The sequence below is a fragment of the Rhamphochromis sp. 'chilingali' genome (assembly GCF_963969265.1).
Source record: "Rhamphochromis sp. 'chilingali' genome assembly, chromosome: 6".
NCBI classification, from domain to species: domain Eukaryota; kingdom Metazoa; phylum Chordata; class Actinopteri; order Cichliformes; family Cichlidae; genus Rhamphochromis; species Rhamphochromis sp. 'chilingali'.
The window spans coordinates 13,053,069-13,074,180 of NC_137933.1; the positions used below are offsets into that span (position 1 = coordinate 13,053,069).

At 39.7% G+C, this 21,112-nt stretch overlaps 1 protein-coding gene across 1 annotated transcript in view; it reads left to right on the plus strand.

Moving 5' to 3' along the window:
• Positions 1-21,112, plus strand: part of glceb (glucuronic acid epimerase b) — a 61,949-nt gene that overhangs the window by 36,533 nt on the left and 4,304 nt on the right. Inside the window, exons 3-5 of the mRNA XM_080885703.1 lie at positions 425-954; positions 12,707-12,952; positions 20,470-20,762. Coding sequence (XP_080741829.1) covers positions 438-954; positions 12,707-12,952; positions 20,470-20,762 — 1,056 coding nt within the window. The 5' untranslated portion in view covers positions 425-437. The remainder of the gene's footprint in view (positions 1-424; positions 955-12,706; positions 12,953-20,469; positions 20,763-21,112) is intronic.

Genomic DNA, 21,112 nt, shown 5'->3' on the forward strand with positions numbered 1-21,112 from the left:
TTCAGTGATGTCGGTATGGGATTACAGATTTCTCCTGCACACAGCTGATGTCGCGGCCATGTGTTTGGCACCACGGGATAAAAAGAAAGCTCACACAGCAGTGCGATCCTTGTGGTAAACTTTTCACCGTCTATAAATTTCAAACAGATGCTTGCAAAAAGAAAAACAAACTCACACTATAGTTTCTTTCCTTCTTCCTCCAGTTGCTCAGATGAAAACACCTTTTTTATAAAAATGTCTGATGCAGTCCTGCTTTATTATAAAGGCAGATTTTAGGTGTGTGCAAGGTGGTTGCTTTTTAACCTAGAGCATAAAGAGCAGGCTGCTGGTGTATAATAGCAGACGTTAAGCATAAATGTATTTGCAGGCTACTCTGACTCTAATGAGAGTCTTCTAATGAGTTGTTTTTGTTTGTGCTGTACAGGCAGGTTGTGATAATGCGCTGCCTGGCTGCTCGGGTGAACTACAAGACCCTCATCGTTATCTGCGCCCTCTTCACACTCATCACTGTGTTGCTGTGGAACCGCTGCTCTAGTGACACCTCCATACGCTTCCTGCCCCGTGCTGCACCGGTGGCCACGAGTTCTCAGATCGGCGATGCTAGCATCAGCAGCCAGCAGCATCCCCCGCAACCTCCCGAGCCCCCGCCTGTTGTCGGAGTTGTCGGGGGGATCAAGTATGAAGAAATTGACTGCTTAATCAATGATGAATCGACTGTCAAAGGCCGGCGAGAGGGGGGAGAAGTCTACCTGCCCTTCTCTTGGGTGGAAAAGTACTTTGAAGTGTACGGCAAAATAGTGCAGTACGATGGCTACGATCGTTTTGAGTTTCAGCACAGCTATTCAAAGGTTTACGCCCAGCGAGAACCCTACCACCCCAATGGAGTCTTCATGTCGTTTGAGGGATACAACGTGGAGGTCCGTGACCGGGTCAAGTGTATCAGCGGAGTGGAAGGTAAGTCTTGTTTGTTTAGGTTTCGATTGCACGCAGGTTTCAGGTTTTCAATTCCTAATAGAAGTGCTCATGCATCTGAATATTAATGTTCTTTCTGTTGTTGAGATCCTACTGAACTAAGGCTTTGCACAAGTAGTGTCTGATGTGTGCAGCCAAAATGAGAAGCTCATCTCATAAGAAAAAAATCAAACAGACAAAAAACTCTTTAAAAAAAAAAACCCAAACACACATCTCAGAGAAATGTGTAATTTGCTTAATTAAGCATATTGCCGTAAAATGGCACATTGTAAATCACCTGTTTAAACTGTGAGAAAGTGAGCTGAGACTTGATTAGCAAGCTGGGCCAGATTTCAAAAAGATTTCCAGAGCACCTTCTCACTCTCTGCCACCCGGTTCCAAACATCTTTTGCCTTTCTTTAACACCAACACTGTTAAATAGGATTTGTGTCGAATCCATTAAAAATGTTTCTTTTCGTCACTCATTGTCAGTATTAGTCTGTATTGATACAAGCAGCTGGGGGTCTGTTAAGTGACCATATCTGTCCATGTTCCTCTATGCTTCTGGTCTGTCCTGAAAGCTGTTTTCTTTTGAAGGTTCCTTTTAAGATAATGGCCAGGAAAGATCAATAGCTCATTTTAAAAGCCTATTAGTTGAAACCACTTTGTCATCAATATAGGTCTGTTCCTCGCTTGCTTGAAGAAGTGGCTCTTTGTACTTGCTTGAAATTACAAAATAGATATTTATTATCTTTCTTATTTTGTCAAATAGCTACAGGCACAAAAAAGGGGGAAAGGAGATTGTGTCGGCTATGAACACAGAATATGGTGTTTGTTTTTCCCCCAAAACATAATCTTATAAATCCAGACATATCAGTGTTCTTATTGGAAATGACAGAAGCAGGAGGTAAAGGATTCACAGTTTTGAGTCCTTTACCCATCTGAGAAGAAAGCTCTTGTGGTGGCGGGTAAATGTAAGGAGGAAATGTTCAGTAGCAAAATGTCTGGTAAGCTTTATGAATAATGATGGCTACTGTCTGTGAGAGCAGTGTCACAGCAGCAAATTAGTTTTTTGTTTGTTTTTTAACTTGTGGCTGAAGCTGCTGAAATGGAAATTGCGAATCCCCACAATTTATTTTATTTAATTTTTTTACATCACGATTTCATTGGGACTTATTTCAAATTCTTCATAAACTCTTTAAGAGATTGTGCTTCAAGCAAAACAGTAGAGAATAATGACATTAAAAGGCTTGGGTAGGTCAGAAGGTCACATTTAAAGCAATAATTCTGTTATGTTTATTTGGTTTTCAGCAATTTCTCTTTTGTTTTTATTAGCTCTGCAACTTAGCAATATTTTAGTTATCAAATTAAATAATTTATTATTTTCTCAGTTTGTCCACAAAGCACAGTGAGTTGCATTCAAAGCACTTGTTTTGAGAGCCTGACCGATGCTGGCTGGGGGTTATAGAAACCAATTTTTAAGTACTAAAAATAATTCAGCGCATTCAGTATCAGGTTATGTGTCCTATATACAGTCATGTAAAAAAGAGAGGAAAAATGATTCAGTGGCTTGCAAAACCACCTTTAGAAGCAATCATTTTGAATCATTTTGAACATGCTAATTGAGGCCTGTAGAGTCAGAGTTGTAGCTTTTGGGTTTTTGCAGTTTTTCTGAGTGTTATACAGTCTAACTGTCCACTAGATTTGAAGGGATATCCACCCCTGGGTAGATTGTGGCATTGTGTTGACCACCTAAATACTTTTTTTTTTTTTTTAAAAGAAGGCTCACATTTGCTGATCAGTTAATCAGCTTCATTTGATCAGCATTTCCTATAGAAGCAGTACTTAGTTGGCTACTGTCTGATCTGTCTAATCCTGAAGTTAGTTGTTCAGCTGTATGTATGTATGTTGATATATGCAGGACAAGCACATACTTACTGCACACACAATTTACCAAGGTCATTTAATGAAGCTCTAGGCTTCTTACTGTTTGTGCTTTTACATGTGAAGGAATAAACATCAGTGTTCTACTAAACATTTTTACAGGTGAAAATAGGCGTTCATTAATTAGCCTGTCACATTTAGATTTACCGCAGGGCTTAAACAAGGTCATGAAAGATTTTTCCTCAGTGCACCCCTGTTAACCATGAAAAGGTTATTTAACAGCACCAGTGTTTTCATAGAGATTTTACTCAGGCAGGCCTGACCAAGTATATTTAGTGGCCTATTTTAGCCTTTTTTCTTTTTTTTAATTCTTATTTTAGAATCTGGCCCAGTGAATGAGCCCATCCACAATCTAGTCTTTCCCATATATCGATTTATTTGAGGCAGCTCACCACACTGACTGTGGTGACTGGAGTACTGACTGGAATTTTTTCCCCACTATTTAAAGGTGAGACGGGTGGAAAAACTAAAGGAGAAACTTGACCTGACCTTAAACATACATGGGGGCACGTGAGGGGATAAAGTGGTTCTCTTATGGTGTGGGGTCTATTTGATGGTTTGGGTCCTCTTGGTGCCTTAGAGGAGAGAGTCACTGCAAATTATTACAAAGGACATTGGTTGATTTGCCACACCGAGCTCACCACCCTACACAAAACAAATTTCATTTACAGACCCTCACACATTAACGTTATTTATCAATAGGAGGTTTGTTATGTTATAGAATAGTAACTTTATAATTAAGACTGGTTATGAGCAATATAAATAGCCAACACAGCAGGAGACTTTTGCTAATTTGTGCATGGAAACAAATTGAAAGCATTTTAGAAAGGTAGATCGCCGCCCCCCCCCCCCCCTCATTAATGTTGTATTATTTCACTCACTCACAACTCATCTGCTGCTAATCAGATGCTATTAATCATGTTAATTTTTATGACCTGGCCCACCCGCTCTGCTGATTAACTGCAGTGCCGGAGGATGTTACTGCGATCAGCACATCACTTTCAGCTTGTGATGAGATGGCTGACTGCCGTCGCCAGCTGCAGCCCAAGACAAAGAGGACGCAGCTGAGTATATTGATAAGTAATGCATTTGTCAGAGTACACAGTCACAAAACCCATTGGCTATCTTCTCATGATTTAGCCACAAGGGACATCAGCCAGTGTTTCAGGGCTTCAATTGCGACCATCCAATGACAGATAACGACTATCTGGGACAAAACGTCCGGTTTCATATGCTGGTGAATTTTACAGTCCAACTATGAATGCAGGCGTATTTTAAAAGGCATTAACTGATCTTCTTTGTTTTGTTTTTTTTTTACTCAAGACTGAACATTTACTTGCTTGCATACAGAGACTGCTTAAATGTTGTGTGTCAATAAATCCTGACATGCAAGTGGAAATTCTTTTTGGCTTCCTTGCTTACAGATAGTAAACACAAAATGCAGTTTTTAAAATAAGGTGTTTATAATTAAGGGGGAAAAAATACAAACCCACGTGGCCCTGTGTGAAAAACTGACTTCTTCTAAACCTAATGACTGGTTGGTCCACCCTTAGCAGCAACAACCGCAATCAAGCATTTGCGATAACTAGCAAAGAGTCTTTTACAGCGCTGTACAGCGGTCCCTCGTTTATCGCGGGAGTTACATTCCAAAAATAACCCGCAATAGGTGGAATAAGCGAAGTAACCAACTTTATTTTTTTCAATTATTATAGACATTTTAAGGCTGTAAAACACCGGACTACACACTTTATACACGTTTCTCAGACAGGCAGGAACATTTTCACACTTTTCTCTCTTGTTTAAACTCAAAGTTCAAACCTTCGTGGAAAAATAAGTCCAGTATTATAGAATGAAACCAAGGACACTTTTGTTGTTTGTTGGGGAGAAAACTTACAAACATACAGTACAGCACTTCAGAGTCACACTGCTAGTGACCGAAGATTTATGTAATTTGACAAGCTGAACTCATTCTGTACTGTACAGAAGACACTGCATGCGATTGATTGACAATGGTCTACAGCCACTCAAGACCCAGAACACAAAGCGCTGTAAGAAAGGGAAAAAAAGCATGTAAAATTCCACCCAAAAAAATCAGTGAAATGGCGAAAGGTGAACCGCGTTATAGCGAGGGACCACTGCACAGGAATTTTGGCCCACATTGGAAGGTTTTCAAGCATAATCTGCCTTTTTAAGGTTGTGCCACAGCACTTCAATTGGATTCAGGTCAGGACTTTAACTAGGTCGCTCCAAAGTATTCATTTAGTTTTTCTAAAGCCATTCAGCCTTTACTGGTGTGTTTTGGTCACAAACAGATGGCCGATATTCTCCTTCAAGATGATTTGGTAGACAGCCAGAATTCATGGTACCATTTCCCATTACTTGGTCCTGGGGCAGCAAAACAGGCCTTGTTCTCCTTGAACTCTCCCATGGATGCCCTTTTTCCTAATCTCTTTCTTATTGTTGATTCATGAACTTTGACCTTAACTGAGACATTTGAAAGCCTGTGGTTCTTTAATGATGTTCTGGGGTCTTTTGTGACCTCCTGGATGAGTTGTCATTGTCCTCTTTGAGTAATTTTGGTTGGCTGTTCACTCCTAGGACGTTTCACCACTGTTTCAGATTTTCTCCATTTGTGTATAACGGCTCTCACCATGGTTCACTGAAGTCCCAAAACCTTAGAAATGACTTTGTAACCCTTTCCAAACTGGTAGATGTCAGTGACTTTGTTTCTCAGGTGTTTCTTTAGATCGCGGCATGAGGTGCTGCTTCCGGAGATCTTTTAGCCATCATCACTTTGTCAGACAGGTTCTGTTTAAGTGATTTCTTGATTCAGCAGGTCTTTCAGTAATCAGGTTTGAGTGTCTTTAGTGAAACTAAACTCAGCTTTCCAAAGAATGTGGGTAATTAGAGTTAATTCATGATTTAACAAGAGGAGGGATTACTTTTTCAAACAAGACCAGATAGGTTTGGATAACTTTTCTCCCTTAATCAATGAAATCTTCATTTAAAAACTGCAATATGTATTTACTCTTGTCATCGATGTCTAATATTAAAATTTGTTTGATCATCTCAAACATGTAAGTGTGGCAAATATTCAATATACTAGGAAATCAGGACAGGGGCAAAAAAATTTCACACCACTGTAGTTATAATACTCTGCAGTAACACAACCTTAAATCACGTTCTGTCTAATTTTTGTCTGGTATATTTTTTCCACCTTCCACTATCCTCTGATTGTTGATTGTTTTGGTGCAGACCAACGTCACTCCAATATATGCACAAGAAAAGAGCCCTTAAAAAATAAAAAAATATATATAGTAGGGGTGCAACGATACTCGTATCTATATTGAACCGTTCGATACAGTGCTTTCGGTTCGGTACTCATATGTATGAACAATACAAAATTTTTAATTTATATTATCAACTTTTCTTCTGACGATGCTGTCTGTGTTGAGCGCTCAGTGGATCTGCGTTCGACTACTCCGCCTAGGCTACACTGTCGAGCGCAGATCCACTGAGCGCAGTGCAAGCTAGCAAGGCAGAAGCTAAGCTGGTTGCAACATGGCAAATTGAACCTCCCCCACCCTCATTCAGATCTGGCGTTTGGAACTATTTTGGTTTTCATGTGACGTATGACCCTGAAGGTAAGCACGTCATGGACTAAAGTAAAACAGTATGTCGGATGTGCCACGCAATGCTCAATTACATTGGTGGGAACTAGTGTGTTAGCGCAGTTAGCTCGTTAACGTGTTGACGCCGTCCAGCCCCACGCACGGGGCGATCAGGGGTAGCTGGTTAACGGAGATTTGCAGTGTTGTGGCGTTAACGTCATTTCAGATTAACGCTGACAGCACTAGTGGGAACACAACGAATATGACTGCACATTTACTCCGACATCATCCTAGTGCAAAGACAAGTGGAAGCAGACAAAAACAACAAGCACGCATGGTACAAACTTTACCCGAGTCATTTAAACAGCCGTTAGCACATGATTCTCCTTATGGGGACCTGATATGTTTAATATGCTGCTGAGAATATAGCCCAGAAGAAGCGTATAGTACAGCTTTTATTTTGGAAAGAGCCATTTCTCTGTAATAAACTCTCTTTTCCAAAGATGAGTGATTTCTCGATCAGATAGATTAATTATTTTATTACTTTGTTGTTTCAACAACATTAAATTTAAAATATGTATTTTTGAGTTATAATATATATTTATAATTTTAATAAATGACAAATTAAAAAGGCATGAACATTTTTTTGTATCGAAAAAATATCGAACCGTGACACCAAAGTATCGAACCGAACCGTGAATTGTGTGTATCGTTGCACCCCATAATATATATATATATATATATATATATATATATATATATATATATATATATATATATATATATATATATATATATATATATATATATATATATATATATATATATGTGTATATATATATATATGTATGTATATGTATGTGTGTATATATATATGTATGTGTGTATATATATATGTATGTGTGTATATATATATGTATGTGTGTATATATATATATATGTATGTGTGTATATATATATATATGTATGTGTGTATATATATATATATATATATATATATATATATATATATATATATATATGTGTATGTGTATATGTATGTATATGTATGTGTATATATGTATATGTATGTGTATATATATATATGTATGTGTGTATATATATATATATATATATATATATATATATATATATATATATATATATATATATATATATATGTATGTATGTGTATGTATGTATGTATGTATGTATATATATATTCCTAAACGTTTTATGACCTTTTCAAACAGCCATTTTATTACTTGCACACTGTGCCCATACGTACGTGACGCTTGATATATTTTACCTAGCACCTGCGCACACTCACTAATAGATACTTCTACTACTTGGATGAATTTTCTCTGAAAAGAATCTAGGATATTGGTGCAAACCAGTGTGATGTATCAGACAGTTAGTCCACAGAAGCCATAATATAATTCAGTCAAGTAGACTGAACAAGTTGATCTGTGTCCTGACAAATTAAATCAAAATACAGTCATTCTTTTGATCTGTATAATTATCCACCGGCCTTCCACCTACAGCATATGCTGCATTTAGAGCAGGTTCTTATACACACTTGCAGAAATTGTAATGTCCATGTGAATAAACAGAAAATCATTTCCCTTAAGTGCTTCTTGATGTATTCAGCTCAAATACACAGCCATGATGCAAAAGTTAAAGCTGCATTAAGTCTTTTTTTAGTTATCATACAGTAGAATTGCAACAAAACCTCACAGAAACGCAACCTTAATATATCATTCATTTATTAAGTTGTTAGTAACTGTTTTCTACTTTATTTAAGCTCCCAGCAGAAAAGGAGCAACATGAAAATCCCACTGACATCATATTTTTGACAAACTGAGAAAGAAGGCACTTGAATATTCAGATATATTTATTTTCTTTAGCTCCGCTTTAGGCAACCACCAACTCCTGAGGAAAACATCTTTACCTTTAGCTCCTACATGCTGAATGTTCTCCATCAATGTACTTTGGCTGTCTTGACAGTAGAGCTGGGCGATATGAGATTTTTTCATATCACGATATGTTTTTTTCATTTCGGGCGATAACGATATCTATCACGATATAAGCCAAATAACTATATTTGTAAGATTTAAATGTGCCGTTGCTCACAAGTAAAATGTGAAATAATCAGCAGCTTGTTTTTATTTAAATATTCATTTTCCATAATAAGTTCAACAGGGTAGATGTACTTAAGGAACATGAGACTTTTTCAGATAAATAAAGGCAAATATTGCAAACTACACAAAAGGCAGCCGCTAAAGCGTTTAAGTTTCAAAATAGAACAAACGAAACAGACTAAATTGTCAATTCCACTTAGAAACAAAATATTAATTCTAAAAATAAATCTTAGTTTGTTTTACAGAAGAACAGACAAAACTGACTAACTTTTGTCAATATCAAATAAACTGAGAACTAAAAGGAAATTCTCGATCTCTCCTTGTTGTATAGCTGAGCTTTTCAAACAGTTTTAACAGTTACTTTAGTCTGACAAAAGCCGAATGACGAATTAGCGCTTCCAGTCAGAGACTGAGGCTACGTCCACACGTACACGGGTATTTTTGAAAACTGAGATTTTCCGTTTTCGTTTTAAAAAATAATCCCGTCCACACATGAAGGAAAACGCTGCTATGAACATGCCAAAGCAGCAGGTGGCGCTAGATTCCTAACCGTGCAGAAATGTTGGCCAATCAGAAGTCTAGAAGCCTCGGTGGGAAAAAGTAAACAAAGCTGGGGCATAGAAGCAGAACCGAGTCGTATGTGTGGAGGGACAGTAACTGTGTGTATATGTAAGCATTTAAACACTGCAGAGAGTAGAATTAACAGTAACAGTATTGTAGAAATTCATTTCACCGAAACAATAACGTGGCGCACAGTGTGACGTCAAAAAATGTGCACACCTTTGACGCTGCGTTTTCTCCGTTTTTCTAGTCCACACGTAAATGCAAAAACTGAGTTTTTAAAAATCTTCGTTTTCAGTGACCAAAAACGCCGTTTACGTGTGGACGAAAGGTGCAAACGCATAGAAAAATCTGCGTTTTCAAAAATACCCGGGTACGTGTGGACGTAGCGCATGCACCAGTTTATTGTATTTCCAGACTTGCTTTCGGCACAATTTACAGTGCACGCTACTCTGTTTTTTGTCAGACTTGAAATAGCCGAAATACCTTCACACTACGGAACTTCTATGGCTCTTCCGTTCGACAATCTCTCCGGCATTGGAACCATCATCTGTTTTCTCTTCGGTCACGCTCGGTTGATTTTTCTAGTCGGCACACTCATTTCCTCCATTACGCGCTGGCTCCATTACCCGCTGGCTGCTTCCCAAACAAACACACGTGCGGCTTGGCACTTGTGCTGTACGTAACAAGTCACGCGACGTGACGCTGCGGCTGTGATTGGTTCGGCTCTGCGTTACTTAATTTGGATTGGCTGACTTTTTTTTTTTTTTTTGAGGACAAGAGCGACGAGGTCTATCGCGATAGCTTAATTTCTCTATCGAGTAAAAGTTATATCGCGATACATATCGTTATCGTTCTATCGCCCAGCTCTACTTGACAGTGAGTTATTCTGAGGTGTTTTAGAAAAGAAATATTTCATTTAGACAAAGCTAAAATCTGCAAAAGTGCTTGAAATCCCTCTAAGTTCAGCACAACAGCAAGTTACAAATTACTGGCGGTGGTTCACTGTTTAATATTAAAGAAATGCTCAGTGGAGCTTACATATTCCTGACCTGGTAGAGGTCAAAAACAAAGCTTTTGTTTGGTTTTTTTTAAATGAGAGAAAAAAAATTTGTATCAGTTTTCCTCTCCGTGTAAATTCCAGTAGGCATCGAGCCTCAGAGCCTACTGCAATTTACAGACCAATCTTTTTCTAGAAAAGTCTGCTCTTTGGAGTCAGCAAAATATATGGAGGCTTAACAGTCATTTCCATATGGATTACTTGGTGTTATGCAGTGGGTAGCACAGCGTTAGGATTTTGACAGTCATTTTCCTTAAGTTGTCAAGGGAGATGCCGGTAACAAGCCAGGCAGGGAGTTAAGGCATGGAAGTGTGTGTGTGGGAATGTATAAATGCGTGCAAGCTGTCTTTCTGGGCTCTTATTTATGGACAGTATAGTGAAATATCAGTTCTTGGGGCATCACTGCATCCTTTGTGCTTGTCTCTTGAAATCTAAACACTAAAATAAGTTCCTGACAGGTTATTAACAGAGTTCAGAACATCGTTGAGTCAAAGACACCACATGAACTTGTTCAGTGCCTCCTAACTTGGTTTTACTGCCATCCAAAATTAAGAGGAGGAGGATAATTGGAGCAGTCGGATGGCACGTATTTATTGAAGCCATGTGCCCCCGATTAATGTTAGCTATTAAAAATATTTTAGTCGTGCATGTTGCGACCCACTAATGCGTGAACTTTTTAACACAAGAAAAATGAAGTGCATTGTGATAAAGCTGTTATAAAGCATAACTGTTAATTTAAGCGTGCCTCACAGGGTTCAAAGCACGTAATTGAGTGGTATGGGTGGGGGTGTTGGCGGAAGAGCTTTAGCTCTGCTTGACCTGCTGCAGCAAGGACGGACTGCTCACACAACTTATTGATGGCCACTTCTATGTCACGTTGACTTTTGAAAGGGAAACCATGAGTGCAGGCACGTGGAAAATCCTCTGTGGATCGGAGTGAATGTGTGCAGCTAGGCTGCGCTGGAAACACTGCGGGGAGCAGCTGAAAATTGTGCCACATTTTCTGCCTGTCAGTGTGACTGCCAGTCTGCAGTTAAGAAGAAGAATTCTCTCTGAAATAATTCTTCACACTTACGCACATGCAGCCCATGAAATGTAAGCTATTAATCTCTTAAGAGCTATTTGTGTCAAGTTTTCTGCGTGCAGAAGTAGACTGTAAACAGAACATGTGGTCAGACCCCTGCGAGTGTGCTTCGTAATGGATGGGCAGCCATTGGTTACTAATACCTGTGTTTTTGAATAGAACATCAATAAGTCCTTGTTGCTGCATTAACTCCTGGTGCAGTGTTTGGGAGCCCCGTGCGGAGGATCAATCGAGGTGGAGAGGTTTCGATAAATCTCCTTGCTGCCAAGTAAAAGGAAGAATTGTGTGTTGAATAAAAGGAGAATAATTAGAGTTTCTTTGTATATTTAATGGGGGTAAGAACTGAAAGACTGCTGCATGATCCTACTTTGACCAGAGTGTGCCTGTATGTGTGCAAATGGATTCTTTCCTTTCTACGTGTGTGAATAATCATCCATTGTCTTTTTAACTGCTGTTGAAATTGCCTGCTCTTTTTTTTTTCCTTCTTATTTGTGAGCTGAGTTTTATGTGCACAGGGTCCTAAAAAGTCATTTCAGTCATAAAAAGATTGAGCTTCCTTCCTGAGTTGGTGTCGGGCAGCTGGACTTCTACACTGTACAACAGGAGATACTAAAATGGACTTGCTATGTATGCGGTGGTGATTAGTTTAGAAGGAGGCGGCGTATTGTCAGCCCTAATCTGAGTTTATTACATTCTTCTTAGAAAGATGGGGTTTGGGTAGCACGTGTGCATTCCCTGTCACAAGGTCTTAAAATGAGCTATCTGTTAATCAGAGTGATTCTCCTGGCTGAGCTATTTTTGGCTGCATGAACATGGAAGCTCGCCTCCAGTGAAATGCAATAGATTAGGTTGAATTTCACCGCACCGTCTAATCATTTATTGTAGCTGGTGGCATTTATTTTCTAACCTTTTTCTTCTTCTCTTAAACAATTTTTTTGTTTTGTTTTTGTTTTACTAAAGGTATTTTTTTTTATTGCCCTAGTCGGCCTCTAGTCTCCAGGAGATGAGAAGTTCTAAAATTTATAGTGTTTGTATTAATATTTAATTTTGGACCAGTTTCTTTTTATACTGTGGTTATGAACTCGGTGTCATGCTGCACTTAACAGATTTAGTCATTCTTCAACAAAGTTTAAAAAAAAAAGTAAGGCAATGTTATGACAAGTGTCATCTTAAAAAGAACATCTGCTTGAAATAAACTGCAAAGAGCTTAAAAGAAAACCCAGCTCATCATGTCAGCCAAGATTAAGAACCATCGCTGTGCTTCATAAAAGTTCCAGCCAGTTTTAAAGCGACTGCACTTCTTGCATATCAGGCTATTTCCAGTATTTATTTAACATTAATATCCTCCTTTTCTTCCTTCTTTCTTTCCACCCAGGCGTGCCTCTGTCCACTCAGTGGGGCCCTCAGGGCTACTTTTACGCCATCCAGATTTCCCAGTACGGTTTGAGCCATTACAGCAAAAACCTGACCGAGCGCGCTCCCCACGTTGATGTCTATGACACGGCCGAGGAGAGGGACAGCCGAGCCAACGCCGCGACCTGGAGTGTACCGAAAGGTTGCGGGCTCAGCCGCGTCTATGACAAGACCAGGGCTACCTCCGTGCGGCAGTTCAGCGCTCCAGGTATTTAAGCCTTCCATTAGCCCAGATGGCCTCTGGGCAAGAAGCTTATCTCGTGTTAACTGTGGCTGTAGCAAGCATCCCCTGAGGACAGGATGATAGTCTGCAGTGAGTCAGCGCCACAGGAAGAGTACGCTGACAGGCTGTCTGGTCTGACAGTGGACCCACAGCATAATGATATTCTTAGACAGTGTGATGGTTAAAGAAGCACACATTTCATCCTGTTTTGTCCTATTAATCAGACACTGAAATTGCAGCTGGTGTTAGAGACAAAAACATTTTGATGAGATTAGTTCAGTTTTTTCCCTCTCTGGTAAAACATAAGTATGTAAATGTAGGTGTTGAAATGGAACTTCACCATCTTTATTAGTCGCAGGCAAAATAAAGCCATTATAGGTTATTGTGTTCTTTGTAAGGACTTGTTTTATGTCACTTTTTGTTAACACAAGAGTACTTATACCATTTAAAAAGGAGCTATTTCCTGCCAGGACCTGTTGTAGCAGTCAGTATAAAAAGTATCTGTTTTAGCCGATTCAAAGTACATTTCTACTAGACTGTATGTGGGTATTTCCATTGCATGTGTTAATAAACATATGTAGAATAGATTAACCCTTTAAAGCAAATTGTTTTTAATGCTGATTTGCCTACTACGGTATACTAGTACAAGCATTAATAGCTGTGAAGCTAATGGTAGTTCACTATGCTGCAGTGGCAAGCTAGTGTCACTGAGTGGTCATCAGATAACTGTCACACTGTCAGAAGTGATGTATTAATGATTTTATCACTGTTGCCCAGAGTTTATTCATCAACAATTAGTTTTTTAACGCTTAATTAAAATGTATTTTAGTAACACAGTACTAGCAGTATCATAACAGAATGTGTTATTAATAATCTATGAAGGCTCGTGATAAGTGAAGGCTACCGAAGACGTTTTCTTTGTTTGTTGTCGAGGTTTCAGTGAGATTTGAATGTTGCAGTAAGAACCGCAGCAGAGACTGATGAATATTAACATATACTGCCTATTTCTCCATAAGTGCTTAGTTAATAGGGCTTCAGAAAATGGAGAATTTCATCACTTGTAATAAAACAGACTGAATAATGGGGCTGTCCTTGCTGCCATTTCGCACTGTTTCAACTATGAGGAATCTAATTTCATTCAGCTCACTCACTCATATGGCCTTCTCTCTTATGCATCTAAAAATTGATCTATAAAAAGGGGTAAAAAAGAAAAAGGAACAAGTCTCCCACTTCATGTTTTTACATTGTTCCAAACAGAGTTGTATTGAGGGCTGCAGCATGTGGTGGGTATGGATAAGATACTGCAAGTTTGAGCAGGCGACTCTTATTCTCACCGTGTGGTTGACTTGGAGGAGACGCGGTGCCATTTAGGGAGAAATAAATTGCTGTTACATCTGCTTCAGAGTATGCCTGAATAATTTCATATATGCATATTTAGACTGAAATTGTTGATCTAAGAGTGCTTAGACTGTAGCTTGTATTATGATTTATTAACTCTCTGTGACGTATTTACTCAACTCTTGTCATGTCCGTGTTAATCCTGTGAGTCGGCAAATTAAGAAAAAAAAAGGAGACTCGGCTGGTGTTTGATTAATGTGCTCTTCTGTGTAGCTTTACACTCAGTTTTAGATTCTTTGTAGAAGTACAAACATTAACAAACGACCTTATGTTTGTTTCAGATAAGCTTGCAGGTAGCACAAAGTTATTGGATTTAACACTGTAAAGAAAACTAGTGAGCACAGATGCTCCCACAGAACCATTAATCTTATGATTTAATACTTGTCACAAATATGTTAGTACATTTATTTCAAATTGTTTCAGTTTGTTATTTTATTTTTTTTGCAAGAGTTTATAGTTTAAAATTGGAAGTGTGAGAATAGTCTGAGAATCCTAGGGGATGATAAATATAGAGGATCCCTTGGGAATGCTGCAATATGGGCGTCTTTCTCGACACTATACTTTACTATCGAAGACAGCACTGCACCTGAGATGTTCACTCTGTAGCATACCTTATTCCAACGATGATCTAACAACAAGTACAAAATACACAGTGTGAAACGGCAGCTATGCACTGGCTGTTGTAAAAGTCACATTTGCAGAGTATCTCTATAATAAAAGCATCAACCACTGACACAAATAATATTCCCAGGAAAAGCAGGATTTGCACGGGCTAATGTTCATTTAGGTTAACTGTAAGGTAGCAGAGCATGAAACGGTGGTCTCAGCTAAGGCTGGGGACTCCAAACGTGTTCTTTTGCTTTGGGATTCACACTGATGCTCAAATAAATACTCTTACCAGCTTGATAAATGTTTCATTTCATGTGTCTAAAACGGTGAAAAAACATCAGCTGATAGGAGATTTTTAAGTCACCAAATATAAGATAAGATAAACTTTAATATCAGTAATGGTCTTAAAACTTGGTCAGGCTCTATTGTTAACACATGATCAGACTCTAGACAGTGTGCAGTGTTTTCTGTTATTATGTTGTGAAACAGGAAATGCAGCACCTCTGTGCATCTTTCGAGTGGTAAATTAAAGCTCTACTCATCAGATTGGTTGTTACAGTAAAGATTGGAGATCTTGGCCTAGTTTTAGAGCTTTAAAGTGACCGAGGCCAGGAGATAGCTGGCAGAGTTATTTTGGGGATCGGAAGAAGTCAACATCTTATACCCGGTGCTGACTGTGAGCTGTCTTTATTCTCCTCTGATCTCCTGCTGATGTTTCCAGGACACACTCTCCGTCCCGTCCTCTGCCGAGCTCCTGTCTCTACAGTAATCTCCCCCCCCCCCTTCTTCCACTTTCAACCTCTCATCATCACCAATTTCTTTTTTTCCACCACCCTCCACTTTTTTCCTCCCTGCTGCTTGCTCACTTTGCTTTAAAGCTGAGCTCACCATTATTGCTCTTTCCTACCTTGACTTCATGTTATCATGATCATTTCTCACTAAGTAGCCTTCATTCTCAATTTATCTTCCCTGTCTACTCCAGATTTCTGTCAGTCTTCCACCTCTGTTGACTTATTTCCACCCACTTATCGCCCCTCAGCACTCCTGTGCTTCCTAAACATTGCAGTCATATTTCCCCAATCCATTCTGATGCCTTATTCTTGTCTCTCATCAAACTTTCCTCATTTTCTTCCTCTGCTGTCAGTTTTCCTTTCTGTCTCTGCCTCCCTACACTTCCTCCTCCTACTCCCTTCTTCCTGTTGCAGTCCTTCTTTTTTTTTCTTTCCTCCTTACTGTATCTAGGGCACGAGTGTTGAGCAATCTCTCCAAGCCTCTGACAACTGGATCAATCGTCAGTCCCCTGATAATAACCTACCATCCACCATCTGCACTTTCCTGCCCAAACGCTGTCTGCCACTGAGCACCTTTATTTTCTCAATCCCCTTGTGGTTGGTTGATAGTTCAGAAATGCACTTTGTTCCCCTGATAAGGTGGAATCACGCTATCAAAGAAAAATAGCTTTTGTGGTGTGTGCAGACGACCCTGCGCGGGTATCTGTGGTACAATCTGCACGGCAACTTTGGCATGAACAGTGCCATCCTTTGTGACCGCAACGAGTCACCCTTCACCACTCGTTCAATCGAGGAAAAGCGAGTTAGCCTGTGTCTGTGTCTGAGTTTCCAGACTTGTACTGTATCATTACTGTCATGTTGAGACCGGTTAAAGAGCAGCCTAGTCCCTCGGCAAAAGAGCAGCAACTACATACACTTACTAGTTTTGCTACAGAAACGGTGTTACTCATGAGAAATGGCTAATAGCTACTAGGGCTGCCACAAACGATTATTTTGATAGTCGACTAGTCACCGATTATTTTTGCGATTAGTCGACTAATCAGATCATCATCCACTGGACGCAAAACTACAGCTTATTGCACCAGCAGCATCTGCTCTTATATAACTATCATTAGCTTACAGCTTTAAGTGTTTATTCTTAGTTAGCGTATTGTCTGTCTTGTCTTAATGTTGGTTTAAAATGGAGCACTGTAACAAAAAATAATTTCCCCCAGGGATCAATAAAGTATTCTGATTCTGATTCTGATTAAGGTCTGTGCTAACTAAAAATAAAGACAAGATGATAGTTTATTAAATTTTAATGAAATTTGCGGATTGTTTCGGTGAAGTTTAATAAACTCCTTGCTATCTAAAATATAACAGGACACTGGAGTATATTCTGGAGCATCTCACACTTCTGATAATCAGCTGTCTGCTTGACGTTTATTCAGCTGTGTAAAAACTATAACTTTAATCTCAGACAAACTGATTTACTCAGGAACAAATAAAATACTAAAAAAAAAAAGCCAAACAATAACATTTTAAGTTATCTAAGTGACTCATATATATTTAACCTGAGTAGCGAAAGACGGCGGTGGGTTTGAAAACGATTTGCGGGGAGTCCGGTGTTCTCACGGCGCTAGTGAGCCTAGCCCCCGGCTCGCTAACGAGCTAGTGGGTAACAGATGTCTCCGAAAACGTCGGAGCCCTTTTGAAAATATGTGGTGTCCTGATAAACTGAGCAGATATTTGAGGTTTACACAGCTACATTCTCGCCTGAAAATATGTTAAACGTTTATTTTGTGACCCAGAAAGAATAATAAGAGTAACATTAAAACTAACTAGCTACCGCCATTGTTGGAAACTGCGCTGGGCCGCGCTATGAATTCTGGGACACAGCTGCTTCTTCTTCTTCTTCGGGGTTTAACGGTAGCTGACATCCTTGTACATGCAATGCTGCCATCTTCTGTTTCAGTCCGTTATTACACTCTTAAATCCTGCCACTTATTCCTGCGTCTTTTGTGATCTTACAAAGCTTCAAACGACGCGTTGACTATTAAATCAGTCGTCGACGATTTTGATAGTCGACGTAATCGTGACTAGTCGACAAATCATGGCAGCCCTAATAGCTACACTGCTTGTAGGATAAGCATTATGGTTGACATGTCTCAGATTAGTACAGAGCCATGGTTTCACTTTAGTAAATACTTAATAATAATGTATGTAGATGGAGAGGAAGAACGGCTAACATCAGCTACATGAGGTTTAGTGATGATACTGAACCACAGTCGGCTTACTTTGTCTTTTTTTTTAATGTATGAACACAAAATATCCTTTCAGGAATTTTTCTTCCTTTTTCAACCAAACCCAGTCAGTGATCTAATAAATATGTCAGTCAATAATAACTGCTACCACAATCTGATTTCATGCTTCGAACAGAACAAGTAGTTTTTCCCAGATCAGCGGGGATCATTTAGTTTGGTTAACTTCCAGCAGCTGCTCTTTGCTCCGTTACATCCTTGCAAATCTTGGTGCTTTTTGTTTTTATTTTAATTCTTATAGTCCTATTTTGTGGGCGCTCTTGATGAGAAGTCGCCCACCTCTCGTCTGATGGCTGAATGTGAGGCTGCAGAGATAAGAGATGTGGCGTTTGCATTTGAGCAGCTTAAAAACAGCTCTGATAGAGGTGAAGGAGACTGAACTGTAAACGGTGGATTCGACATCAAAAGCGGTAGCGCCGGGTCACAGGCGTGAAACGTCTTTCTTTGAATCCTTTGTGGATTATTAAGCAATCTGAACCCATCACAGGAAAAAGAATGCAACTATACCGAGAGATTATCCTGCATGTAAATACTTTGAGGTGGTGTTGCAGAGAAAGGTGTGATTTTCAAAAAAGTCTTTAGAATTGTATCTTTTCATATCAAAGTCAACAGTGTCTGTCGTGGCTGAGTATTTATCGAGATCTTCTAGGGTCTTGGAAAAATGCTGTTTGCTCACAATCCCCGTGCAAAATAACACAAAGTTTCAAAGAAGAATGGTGCAGGGGAATTTCAGAGCATTAGGTGTAAAGCTGCTGAAGAGCTTTCTGCACAGACTGAAGACTGAAGTAACCAAAGAGGAATTTTCTCACAGTTTGGGGGGAAAAAACTGACTGATTAATCAATATCGAAAAAAAAAACCCACTTTGCAGTCCTAAATACATTAAAACTTTCCAAAAAAAACACCACTTATTATTGTTTTTTAATTAAATTTGCTGTTTTAGCTGTGCGTGTGCTGTAGTGATGGAAAAATCACACTTCCATCGACTGTTGTCTCGTCACTTGTCAGGTCTTTTGTTGTCCGCACATGTACTGCAGGCACTGTGCACGCTTTCAAGTGTTCGTCTCACACACTCGGTCATGTACACAAGCGTGATTTACACAGGCATATTTCTAGCCGCGTGTCTTCCCCGTCTCCAGACTTATTGCTAAACAGCTAGGGAGCCCGAGCGGTGGAGGTGGAATCTCGTCTATATTCCCTGCCCATCCTTTATTGATGGCAGAGTAATCACAGGGCCAGAGTACAAATCCACTTACTCTCTGCATTGCCTTAAGTAATGGATTTATGAGTGCATTAAATAGCCGTAGTCATCCAGAGGCCCCTGCCAGACTGTCTCTCTCCTTCATTCTCTTCCTGATCGACTGTCTTTGAGCCTCACTAGGCCTCATCTGCTTCTGCTTTCTCAGCGTATGTGATGTGAGATCTCTCCGTCTTCTGATTTCAATTGTCTCCTCACTATTGGCTCATTTTCACCCTCTCCCATCTAGGCCTGGCTTTAAGAGCTCTTGTGTGAGCCATCACTCCATTACTCTCCTTTTCCTTGACTTTTTGACCCTTTCTCTTCTTTATCCTTGGAGGAGCCTCGATTAGAAAACATTCTCCTCGTTTTTTTTGTTGTTTTTCTGCTGTGCACACCAAAGAGTAAGGCAAAAGCAGAGATCATTCTTGAACCGCTCGCTGCTTCGGGGTCTTGAAATGAAGTCGGAGCTGAACTATAGTGACACAAAGGTGATCCAGTGTCAGAGGTGGCAGTGTGGAAAGTAAAAATCATCCGAGTTTCTACTTAAGCTCTGACTGGAGGAGATGCGGGGATGCAAATAGAGAAGTTGCAGTATATCAACTTCTTCTTTCACTCTGTTGTTCCCTCATACTGCTCCTCTATTCCTTTCCACACTGTCTTCTCTCTCCTCTCTGTCCTCCTTATTAAGCTCAGTGTGCAGAGACACAGCCGTACTGCACATCCCAGGAGAAGCTCGTGTGTGTGTGTGTGTGTGTGTGTGTGTGTGTGTGTGTGTGTGTGTGTGCACTCTCTCTCACACACACACAAACAGCAAGGAACATCACATGGGTAATAATACAAAATCCAGGGTAGTTAAAATGTTAAGCTTCTGACCAGTGATTGATTCTAAAGTAGGCTCATTGTGATTGATCATTGAGAGTATTAAAAAAGGGAAAAAAAAGATGAGCCATTATATAAACAGACCACCAGAGGAGTGTATTAAGAGACAGACTCGGATTTAAAAAGCTTCCAGTAAACTAAAAATAGCACGTTATCAGCCAGTAATCATCAAGTTCTTAAAGAAGTCAGTCAAATGAGACCAAGTGTCTTTGAATAAATGTTTTTTCTCCCGCAATTTTGACTTATTTATCTGCTGCACCCACCCCACTCACTTCCCATTACCACAGACTCCTCCGAAGGCGTGTCCCTCCAGATGGGCAACTCCAAAGACTTCATCCTCAGCTTGGACCTCAAGTTTATCTCCAACGGCAGTGTGTCTGTAATCCTTGAAACCACAGAGAAGGGCCCTCCCTTCACAATCCACTACGTGACCAGCACACAGCTCATCGCCTTCAGAGAGCGTGACATCACCTACGGGATTGGACCGCGAACCGCTTGGAGCACTCTGACCCGGGATCTGCTCACCGACCTCAGGAAGGGCGTCGGGCTGTCCAACACAAAGGCTGTTAAGGCCACAAAGGTCCGTTCAACTCAAAGCGCTGGTTCAAAAAGCACCTCTGCTCAAATATTTGTGGTCTAGTGACGATGCACTTGCAGCTGGGATAATTAGTTGATTAGTTGAACTGGCAGCTCTCATTTTAAAAGCAAAAGTTCCACAAAAAAACCTTTTTAATGTACTTTTTGTACATTTTTCACTACTTTCTCACATTTTATAGAAAACAGTCCATTAAGGAAGTATAGTTACATTTATGGTGATGTATGCTTTTCATTATCAAAGCTACTTACAAGTCTTTGCCACTTGTATTGTGTCAGAGGGTTTCTTTGTGTTAGATTTAACTCCATGTATGTGAACTAAATACTGTTATTATT